We start from the raw sequence: 12,195 nt of genomic DNA, 5'->3' as shown, positions 1-12,195 counted from the left end.
AAGAGATCTAGAAAAACGAATCGAAAAACTTGGAGAGGAAGAGAGATTCGTGATTCTAAAATAAAATAGAGATTGAGAGAGTGAGAGAGCCAAATCTTGGAGAGGAAGATTTTCTTAATTAATTAACAAATTAATTAGTTGTTAATCAATTGATTAATAAACAAACTATTGATTTATAGAAGTAACTATATTTCATGTAATACATTTAATATTTTATTAGGACATTGTATTTCTTGAACCAAGTATTATTCATGAATGTATTTATTATTTCCAAATATATTCTAAAATTTTTTAATGTATCATATTATTCTATTTGATGCACATTTAACCAAATAAAAATTCTATTTAAATAAATAAATAAACATATGATTCAGTATCTTGAACCCATGAACCTGTTTGTACCAAAAGTGACTTTCAATCACCTTTTGACAAATGGCAGCATGGTACCCGTAGTTGGCAATGGCCAACCAAATTCCATGCTAATGTCTCTCACGTAAACACCAAAATCCATGCTAACTGCCTTGATGAATGTGTGAGGGGTCTTTGTATTTTTTCATGGGCTCAAGCTTCAATAGAGATCAGATAAGGATCTTATATACTAGGCCCAACTATATTACTTGCACCAGTCAACCAATCGGCATTAGATCCTAGTAGTAGTAATGGCCACTCTATTGTGAACTATTCAGTTTCAATTCTTGCAATCATTCCTTTAGCTCCTATGCAAACCGTTCAAAATTCTGGAGTGCAAGAAAGTGGATTTTAGGTGACGTCTTCTAGTTTTACCTCCACTAATTGATTCCTATCATTGGAAGTACAACTGTTCCTTTTGGAACAAGACCAAATGAGCATAGGGAAGTGAATGATGTCAACTAGAGGTTTCCTTAGGTTGCACCTGTTATAGAACCATGGAGAAAGCCTTATATCTAACCACAACAGTAGCATTACTAGTCTTATCCTCAAAATGAACTCGAGTGGCACAATTAGTATAGCTATCAACAACATTATCATCCACCACAGATGATCCAGTACCTCAATAGGAGGTGAATAGGGATCAAGTCATGAACATTGTTCAAGACATATTGGGTCCTAGGCGCTTTGGGAGACCCATGTACTACAAGCCCTTCATAGAGAGAATATATTGCATTCCACTCCCCAAAGGGTTCAAATCTCTATAATTTTCTCTTTTCTTAAGAAAAGATACTCAGTCAATCGTGGAACACATATTTTGTTTCACCATCTAGTGTGGAGAAGTATGCTCAGATGACTACAAGCTCAAGTTATTTGGAAACTCTCTCACTGTTATAGCTTTCTCCTAGTACATTAAGTTACCTGCTAATTCTATTGATACTCGGATAGAAAATGAGGAAGGTTTCCACAAACAGTTTTACAGAGAAGAACTCGAAGTTATAGTGGCAGACTTGTCAAGCATTACTCAATTTTTAGGAGAGCTAATTAAGGCTTTCCTCAACAGGTTCAAAGAAGCTAAACTTTGATTCAATACTGAAATAGTAGAAGGAGAAGTGGAAGCATTGGCTATTAAGGGCATGCTCGTCCAATTCAAAAAGAAGTTTGATGATTTAAACTTTCATGATTTCTCTCATCTAGCTGCTAAGGTTGTCCGCTACAAAAGAGTCCTTCAAGAGGAGCAAGACATGGCCAACTTATCCAAAGGAACTTACTATAGAGACTCCAATTATATAGTGACCAATGTCGAAGATGAACTCAATCAAGAAGTGCTATGAACTCAATCACGTCAGAACCTCCCAAGCAGTAAGAGGAACATATTCATCCAAATCAACTAGGTTCTACGTCTACGATATATCCACAATAGAGAATATATTTGATCGCCTCCTAGCAGACAAGATGACCAAGTTACCCCCTAGACATAGAATTCTTCCTCTAGAAAAAAATCCAGAATAATGCCTACTGTAAGTACCATAACTCAGGATGTCAGGTCATCCTTTGTATTTGCAGAAGTTTATTCTTCGATAAACACAATTGGTTGATGTACTCGGGTCGCCTTTAAAGGAGATTTTCGAGCCATATCTTGGGTTCTTTTTTGAGCTTCTTCCCTGATTGGTTCTTTCATAATGTTAGAAAAATTTGCTAGTTTGTGATGCATACGCTTGCTACTAGAATCGCTTTAGTGTTCCATGTATCTCTTAGCATAACATAGGTGTTACAAATTGTATTACAAGTGCACAAATAGTTTAAAGCAATAAAGTGAATGAGTAGAGTATTGTTCCACGAGGATGTGTTAGCAATTCAGTCAAATACTGATTATGGTTAAATCTGACGTTATTTGGAGAATTGAATTGAGGTTTGTTTAACAACTAACATGAAACAAGTAATTAAAGCAATTAACAAGTAGATTAAAGCAATGCAATCAAACCAAACCCAAGTAATTGAATCAAGTATTCAAACACTAGGGCACGTAATGTCGCCACCACCTCAACTCCCTTCGTTTGTTTATCCTACATTCCTAATTCAATGTTCACAATTGATTTTCCTTTCCTATTCAGTGCTCCATTCTTGGTTATAACGAAAGTGTTTTCAATACTAATACCTATTATTCCTAACATTCGAATTCAACTATCGAAAACTCATTAAGAACGGTAGATAATCGTATAGCGATTGCATAGGTCATTCACTTATAGTTCTATGATTTATGAACCCTATGCCATCTATGGTGAGAAGCAACCCTAGGTATCTCCTTCCGGTCTCCACCTAGACAACCAATCATTTGGCTGGTGATCAAGCACCCAAAAGCATTAAACACATCCATAGATATTCACGGGAACCGAAACTACATCAAGTCTATGTGCATTAATGGGAGAACTATCACTCTTGAAGGGAGTTGAGAGCTGAAATTCTAGCTTTTTATAGAAGTTTATTTGAGGAGAGCTTTCATTGGAGGCCATCTTTTGATGAGCTGCCTCTCAATGCTTTAAGCGAGGAAGAAGCGCTTTGGCTTGAAAGGCCTTTTGATGAGGATGAAATCAAGGATGCTTTCGATTGCTGCAATGGCGATAAAGCTCCAAGCCCGAATGGTTTCACTATGGCTTTCTTTAAAAGATTATGGCCTATCATGAAGAGAGACATAGTGGAGTTTTTCAATGAGTTCCATGGTAATGCAGAGTTTGTGGATTCACTAAATACTACTTTTGTCACCCTGGTAGTTAAGAAGGAGGAGGCTCATGATATTAGAGATTTCAGACCCATTAGTTTACTTGGCAGCATCTATAAACGGTTAGCAAAATTCCTTGCAAAAAGGCTAAGAAGAGTGCTGGGAAGCGTCATAAACAATGCTCAACATGCTTACTTGGAAGATAGACAGATTATTGATGCTTCATTGATAGCAAATGAGGTTGTAGATCATTACTCTAAGCTCAAAAAATCTGGCATCATGTGCAAGCTTGACATGGAGAAAGCTTTTGACAATGTTAATTGAGATTTTCTGCTGAAATTGCTAAAAAGAAAGGGATTTGGGTAGAGGTGGATCTCCTGGATCAAAAAATGTATGACTTCTACCCCTTTCTTAATTTTGGTGAATGGTGTTGCTACCGATTTCTTCCATTCTTCCAAGGGCGTTAGGCAAGGCGATCCGTTATCTCCCTTCATATTTATTCTTGAAATGGATATTTTGAGCTGTATGCTAGATAGAGCGGTTTCATATGGCCTCCTAGAAGGTGCTAATATTACCAACAACTCAGATTCTATCAAAATTTCAAACCTCTTGTATCCTGATGATACTTTGTGCTTCTGTGGGGGGTAGTGTAGAACAAGTTACCAACCTTCGTGCCATTCTTTTAGGCTTTGAGGCTATCTCGGGTTTGAGAGTTAACTTGAGTAAAAACAAGATTATTCCTTTGGGTTCCACTATCAATGTAGAGACTTTAGCTGCAGTTCTTGGGTGTGGGATAAGAGCATGCTGCCTACAAGTTATTTGGGGCTTCCCATGGGTGCCAAACACAAAGACCAGAACATATGGAGTCCTGTAGTGACTAATTTTGCCAAAAAATTATCAGGTTGGAGGAGGAATAGTCTCTCAAAAGCTGGGAGGTTGATGTTGATCAGTAGTACGCTGTTTAACCTTTCGGTTTATATGATGTGTATTCTTCACATTCCTTCGTCTATCACAGGTCGAATAGAGGCAATCATGTGTAGATTTTTGTGGGGGGGATTTTATGGAGAATAGAAGAATGCACTTGGTTAACTAGAAGTGTGTAAAACTTCCAAAAGAGGCTAGAGGATTAGGGATCAAATGCCTAACTATTTTCAACAAGGCTCTTCTTGGGAAGTGGTTGTGGAGGTTCGCCACCAACCAAGATCTCTTGTGGCGGAAAGTTATAGCTTGTAAGTATGGCATATATAATAAGGGTTGGTCTACCAAACATCACAAAGATCCCTATGGTTGCAGTTTATGGAAGTCCATTATGAATGGGTGGGATGTTTGGTTTGCTCAAACTCAATTTCATGTTGGTAGGGGAAATTCCATTAGCTTCTGGGATAATGTTTGGACAGGAGAAACATCTCTTAAAGCCTCTTTTCCTAATTTATACAGTTTAGCCTTTAGAAAAGAAGCTTCCATCGAGCAGCTATACCACATTTCTCCTGGAGGTATCTCTTGGAACATCAGCTTCAATCGGGATGCTCAGGACTGGGAAGTTGAGTTGTTTACTAGCTTCTGGAGGTTCATGTACAACACTAAAATTAATCCCACAGCTGAGGACAAACTATGGTGGAAGGCAGCAAACAATAATCTCTTCTCTGTGTGTTCTTTTTACAGGGAGCTCCTAAAAGATAAGCTTCACCTAGGTAACTTGCAATTTCCTTGGCTATGGATATGGAAATCCAAAGCTCCTCTTAAAGTAGTGTTCTTCTGTTGGGAGACTATTTGGGGAAGAATATTAACTTTGGATAACTTGCAAAGGAGAGGATTACATATGGTGAATAGATGTTGCTTATGTAAGGAAGCATCAGAATCAATTAGTCATCTTCTCCTTCATTGTCCTTGGTCCACCAAAGCTTGGACAAATGCCTTGGTGATGTTGGGCATTTGTTGGGTCACAAATTCTACAGTGGATAAAGAGTTCATAGCCTGACACTCTCTCGGCGGGGACAAGCTTCAAAGAAGTTTCATTCAATTGGTTCCTATGTCCATGATGCGGCTGCTATGGCTTGAGAGGAACAATAAAGTATTCAACAACAAAGAATCATCCATTGACAGTTTCATAGATAATTGGTTTGATTGTCTTAAGTTTTGGAGTTTGTCCTTCTCTGGGAATATTTTCGACCATTTGAATCTTGTCCCCCTGTAATTTCTATTGGGTTGCACCCCTTTGGTGCTTGAATAAAATTCTTTTCCATTAAAAAAAAAAGATAATCAATAAAGAAAGAGAAAATCAGAATCAAAAACCAAGTTTATAGAATCATCAAAAATAGGGTTCCATTAGGACCCTAAATAGAGGATTATTTCCTCATAGCATTCAAACACATAACAAAATCCATAATAGTAGTTATAGATACAAGAATAAGAGAGAGACAAAGAAAAACCATTGAATCTCCTTCTTCTTCAAGCTTCAATGGCTGCCTCCATGTGTGTCTCCAAACCCTAGCCTCTAAGAATAATGTAAAACTCTATTTTCTACTCTTTTATACCCCCTAAAATCATTGTGCCGTTTAGAGAATCACTTGGTGTCATTTTGGACCAAACCCACTTGGATTTGGGGGCATCTTTGTGAACTTGAGATATAGAAAATCACGAACTGTGTATGTACCTCATTTGCTAAGGATAAGAAATCACAAGCAACAAATTGAACACCTTCTTGTTAGTGCAAAGAGAGGAATCTAGAGAAGATAAGAATAAAAGAGAGAGTGAAAGAGGGAGAGAAGAAATAAAGAAAATAAAAAGAAACATGAGATGGATGAGATCGAGAGAGGAAATGATGGTTGCTTGGATTTGGGCTCTATTGAGGGTCATTCGTGCGAGTCCTATATGATCTTTACTAAATCTCCGGTAGCACATGTTAAGTCTCACTTTAACCAACATGATTATCCAATATATTCTAGCTGACCTGGTGAGGAACTACCCTTATCTCTCCATAACAACTCCTTATTTCTCCTTTGATCCTCACGTGATTGATTAAGATGGTAATCAGTGGTTGTTTTTTTTTAGGAATTAGCTAATATTGTCTCAATTGCTATTAAGCTACTGTTATAATGTTAATGGAAGTGATAACACATATTTATGCACATTTTGCATCCCTTATTCCTGTACTTTGCACTAGTTTCCTTTGTGAAATTGGTTGTTTTGATGTGTCTTGTGTAAGTTTTGAAGGAATATGTCCCTAATTGTGATTGAGAGCTAAAAAGGCGAAAATATGGTGAAATCTCCATAGATGAGCTTTTCACGTTTTTGTGCAATTTCAAACATACCTTGGTCTATTCGCATCTTTACCTTACGAAGCGTTGCACGAAGGCTAAACTAGCAAGTTGGACTTCTAAGAACACTAAATAGAGTACAGCGGTCCACATTGATGCTTTGGAATTGCTCAACTCTCTCCACCGACGAGCTTTTCACGTCTTTTTACAATTTCAAACATAACTTGGTCTATTCGCATCTTTAAATTATGAAACATTGCACAAACGCTAAACTAGCAAGTTAGACTTCTAAGCACACTAAATAGAGTAGAACAGTCCACATTGATGCTTTGGAATTGCTCAACTCTCTCCACAGACGATCTTGTCACGTTTTTGTGCAATTTCAAACATAACTTGGTCTATTCGCATCTTTAACTTACGAAACGTTTCATTTTCATGCTTCGGAATTGCTCAACTCTCTCCACATACAAGTTTTCATGTTTTTACGCAATTTCAAACATAACTTCGTCTATTTGCATCTTTACCTTACGAAACGTTGCTTGAAGGTCAAACAAGCAAGTTAGACTTCTAAGAACACTAAATAGAGTACAACGGTCGATATTGATGCTTTGGAATTGCTCAACTCTCTCCATGGATGAGTTTTTGACTTTTTGTGACATTTCAAACATAGCTTGGTCTATTCGTATCTTTACCTTACGAAACATTGCACGAAGGCTAAACTAGCAAGTTAGACTTCTAAGAACACTGAATATACAACGGTCCACATTGATGCTTCGGAATTACTCAACTCTCTTCACATATAAGCTTTTCACGTTTCTGTGCAATTTCAAACATAACTTAATCTATTCGCATCTTTACCTTACGAAACGTTACACGAAGGCTAAACTAGCAAGTTAGACTTCTAAGAACACTAAATAGAGTACATTGGTCCACATTGATGCTTTGGAATTGCTCAACTCTCTCCAGAGATGAGCTTTTCAGTTTTTGTGCAATTCCAAACATAAGTTGGTCGTTTCACAATTTTACGTTACGAAACGTTGTACGAAGGCTAAACTAGCATGTTTGACTTCTAAGAATACTAAATAGAGTACAATGGGCCACGTTGATGCTTTGGAATTGCTCAACTCTCTCCACAGATGAGCTTTTCACGTTTTTGTGCAATTTCAAACATAACTTGGTCTATTCGCATCTTTAACTTACGAAACATTGCACAAAAGCTAAACTAGCAAGTTAGACTTCTAAGAACACTAAATATAGTAGAACGGTCCACATTGATGCTTTGGAATTGCTCAACTCTCTCCACAGATGGGCTTGTCACGTTTCTGTGCAATTTCAAACATAACTTGGTCTATTCGCATCTTTAACTTACGAAACGTTACACGAAGGCTAAACTAGCAAGTTTGACTTCTAAGAACACTAAATAGAGTGCAACAGTCCACACTGATGCTTTGGAATTGCTCAACTCTCTCCATAGATGACCTTTTCACGTTTTTGTGCAATTTCAAACATACCTTGGTCTATTCGTATCTTTACCTTACGAAACGTTGCACGAAGGCCAAACTAGCAAGTTAGACTTCTAAGACCACTAAAGAGAGTACAACGGTCCATATTGATGCTTTGGAATTGCTCAACTCTTTCCACATACGAGCTTTTCACTTTTTTGTGCAATTTCAAATATAACTTCGTCTATTCGCATCTTTAACTTACGAAACGTTGCACGAAAGCTAAACTAGCAAGTTAGACTTCTAAGAACACTAAATAGAGTAGAACAGTCCACATTGATGCTTTGCAATTGCTCAACTCTCTCCATATACGAGTATTCATGTTTTTGCGCAATTTCAAACATAACTTGGTCTATTTGCATTTTCATCATACGAAACGTTGCAAGAAGGGTAAACTAGCAAGTTTGACTTCTAAGAACACTAAATAGAGTACAATAGTCCACACTAATGCTTTGGAATTGCTCAACTCTCTCGATAGATGAGCTTTTCATGTTTCTGTGCAATTTCAAACATAGATTGCTTTATTCGCATCTTTACCTTACGAAACGCTGCACGAAGGCTAAACTAGCGAGTTAGACTTCTAAGAACACTAAATAGAGTACAACAGTCCACACTGATGCTTTGGAATTGCTCAACTCTCTCCATAGATGACCTTTTCACGTTTTTGTGCAATTTCAAACATACCTTGGTCTATTCGTATCTTTACCTTACGAAACGTTGCACGAAGGCTAAACTAGCAAGTTAGACTTCTAAGACCACTAAAGAGAGTACAACGGTCCATATTGATGCTTTGGAATTGCTCAACTCTTTCCACATAAGAGCTTTTCACGTTTTTGTGCAATTTCAAATATAACTTCGTCTATTCGCATCTTTTACTTACGAAACGTTGCACGAAAGCTAAACTAGCAAGTTAGACTTCTAAGAACACTAAATAGAGTAGAACAGTCCACATTGATGCTTTGGAATTGCTCAACTCTCTCCATATACGAGTATTCATGTTTTTGCGCAATTTCAAACATAACTTGGTCTATTTGCATTTTCATCATACGAAACGTTGCAAGAAGGGTAAACTAGCAAGTTTGACTTCTAAGAACACTAAATAGAGTACAACAGTCCACACTAATGCTTTGGAATTGCTCAACTCTCTCGATAGACGAGCTTTTCATGTTTCTGTGCAATTTCAAACATAGATTGCTCTATTCGCATCTTTACCTTACGAAACGCTGCACGAAGGCTAAACTAGCAAGTTAGACTTCTAAGAACTCTAAATAGAGTACAACGGTCCATATTGATGCTTTGGAATTGCTCAACTCTCTCCGTAGATGAGCTTTTCACGTTTTTGAGCAATTTCAAACATAACTTGGTCTATTTGCATCTTTACCATACGAAACGTTGCACGAAGGCTAAACTAGCAAGTTATACTTCTAAGAACACTAAATAGAGTACAACAGTCCACATTGATGCTTTGGAATTGCTCAACTCTCTCGATAGACGAGCTTTTCATGTTTCTGTGCAATTTCAAACATAGATTGCTCTATTCGCATCTTTACCTTACGAAACGCTGCACGAAGGCTAAACTAGCGAGTTAGACTTCTAAGAACACTAAATAGAGTACAACGGTCCACATTGATGTATTGGAATTGCTCAACTCTCTCCACAGCAGATATTTTCACTTTTTTGTGCAATTTCATACATAACTTGGTCTATTCGCCTCTGTACCTTACGAAACGTTGCACGAAGGCTGAACTAGCAAGTTAAACTTCCAAGAACACTAAATAGAGTAGAACGGTCCACATTGATGCTTTGCAATTGCTCAACTCTCTCCATAGATGAGCTTTTCACGTTTTTGTACAAATTCAACATAACTTGGTCTTTTCGGATATTTAACTTATGAAATCTTGCATGAAAGCTAAACTAGCAAGTTAGACTTCTAAGAACACAAAATAGAGTATAACGGTCGATTCTCATGCTTGAAAATTGCTCAACCTCTTCACCGACGAGCTTTTCATGTTTTTGTGCAAATTCAAACATAACTTGATCTAATCGCATCTTTAACTTACGAAACGTTGCACGAAGGCTAAACTAGAAAATTTGACTTTTAAGAACACAAAATAGAGTACAACAGTCCACACTGATGCTTTGGAGTTGCTCCACTCTCTCCATAGATGAGCTTTTCACATTTTTATGCAATTTCAAACCTAACTTGGTCTATTCGCATCTTTACCTTACGAAACATTGCACGAAGGCTAAACTAGCAAGTTAGACTTCTAAGAACTCTAAATAGAGTACAATGGTCCATATTGATGCTTTGGAATTGCTCAACTCTCTCCGTAGATGAGCTTTTCACGTTTTTGAGCAATTTCAAACATAACTTGGTCTATTTGCATCTTTACCATACGAAACGTTGCACGAAGGCTAAACTAGCAAGTTATACTTCTAAGAACACTAAATAGAGTACAACGGTCCACATTGATGCTTTGGAATTGCTCAACTCTCTCGATAGACGAGCTTTTTCATGTCTCTGTGCAATTTCAAACATAGATTGCTCTATTCGCATCTTTACCTTACGAAACGCTGCACGAAGGCTAAACTAGCGAGTTAGACTTCTAAGAACACTAAATAGAGTACAACGGTCCACATTGATGCATTGGAATTGCTCAACTCTCTCCACAGCAGATATTTTCACTTTTTTGTGCAATTTCATACATAACTTGGTCTATTCGCCTCTGTACCTTACGAAACGTTGCACGAAGGCTGAACCAGCAAGTTAAACTTCCAAGAACACTAAATAGAGTAGAACGGTCCACATTGATGCTTTGCAATTGCTCAACTCTCTCCATAGATGAGCTTTTCACGTTTTTGTACAAATTCAACATAACTTGGTCTTTTCGGATATTTAACTTATGAAATCTTGCATGAAAGCTAAACTAGCAAGTTAGACTTCTAAGAACACAAAATAGAGTATAACGGTCGATTCTCATGCTTGAAAATTGCTCAACCTCTTCACAGACGAGCTTTTCATGTTTTTGTGCAAATTCAAACATAACTTGATCTATTCGCATCTTTAACTTACGAAACGTTGCACGAAGGCTAAACTAGAAAATTTGACTTTTAAGAACACAAAATAGAGTACAACAGTCCACACTGATGCTTTGGAGTTGCTCCACTCTCTCCATAGATGAGCTTTTCACATTTTTATGCAATTTCAAACCTAACTTGGTCTATTCGCATCTTTACCTTACGAAACATTGCACGAAGGCTAAACTAGCAAGTTAGACTTCTAAGAACTCTAAATAGAGTACAACGGTCCATATTGATGCTTTGGAATTGCTCAACTCTCTCCGTAGATGAGCTTTTCACGTTTTTGAGCAATTTCAAACATAACTTGGTCTATTTGCATCTTTACCATACGAAACGTTGCACGAAGGCTAAACTAGCAAGTTATACTTCTAAGAACACTAAATAGAGTACAACAGTCCACATTGATGCTTTGGAATTGCTCAACCCTCTCCGTAGACGAGCTTTTCACGTTTTTGGGAAATTTCAAACATAACTTGGTCTATTCGCATCTTTACCATACGACACGTTGCACGAAGGCTAAACTACCAAGTTAGACATCTAAGAACCCTAAATAGAGTACAACAGTCCTCGTTGATGCTTTGGAATTGCTCAACTCTCTCCACGGACAAGCTTTTCATTTTTTCGTTCAATTTCAAACATAACTTGGTCTATTTGCTTCTTAACCTTACGAAACGTTGCACGAAGGCTAAACTAGCAAGTTAGACTTCTATGAACACTAAATAGAGTATAACGGTCCACATTGATGCTTTGGAATTGCTCAACTCTCTCCATAGACGAGCTTTTCATGTTTTTACGTAATTTCAAACGTAACTTGGCGTATTCGCATCTTTACCCTACGAAACGTTGCACGAACGCTCAACAAGCAAGTTAGACTTCTAAGAATACTAAAACCACATTGATGCTTTGGAATTGGTCAACTCTCTCTACAGAGTTTTTGTCCAATTTCAAACATAACTTGGTCTATTCGCATCTTTGACCTATGAAACGTTGCACGAAAGCTAAACTAGCAAGTTAGACTTCTAAGAACACTAAATAGAGTACAACGGTTCACATTGATGCTTTGTAATTGGTCAACTCTTTCCACAGATGAGCTTTTCACTTTTTTGTGCAATTTCAAACATAACTTAGTCTATTCGTATCTTTGCCTTACGAAACATTGCACGAAGGCTAAACTAGCAAGTTAAACTTCTAAGAACACTAAATAGAGTACAACGGACGACGTTGATGC

At 37.4% G+C, this 12,195-nt stretch overlaps 1 protein-coding gene across 1 annotated transcript; it reads left to right on the top strand.

Moving 5' to 3' along the window:
- Nucleotides 1-2,282: 2,282 nt before the first annotated feature.
- On the top strand, nucleotides 2,283-3,451 carry LOC119998553. Its single transcript, XM_038845902.1, has 2 exons — nucleotides 2,283-2,320; nucleotides 2,854-3,451. The coding sequence occupies exons 1-2, from the start codon at nucleotides 2,283-2,285 to the stop codon at nucleotides 3,449-3,451; spliced, it is 636 nt and encodes a 211-aa protein (XP_038701830.1).
- Nucleotides 3,452-12,195: the final 8,744 nt, after the last annotated feature.

The sequence above is a fragment of the Tripterygium wilfordii genome, chromosome 5 (assembly GCF_013401445.1).
Source record: "Tripterygium wilfordii isolate XIE 37 chromosome 5, ASM1340144v1, whole genome shotgun sequence".
Classification (NCBI taxonomy): Eukaryota; Viridiplantae; Streptophyta; class Magnoliopsida; order Celastrales; family Celastraceae; genus Tripterygium; species Tripterygium wilfordii.
This window is presented reverse-complemented; position numbering and strand designations above follow the sequence as displayed.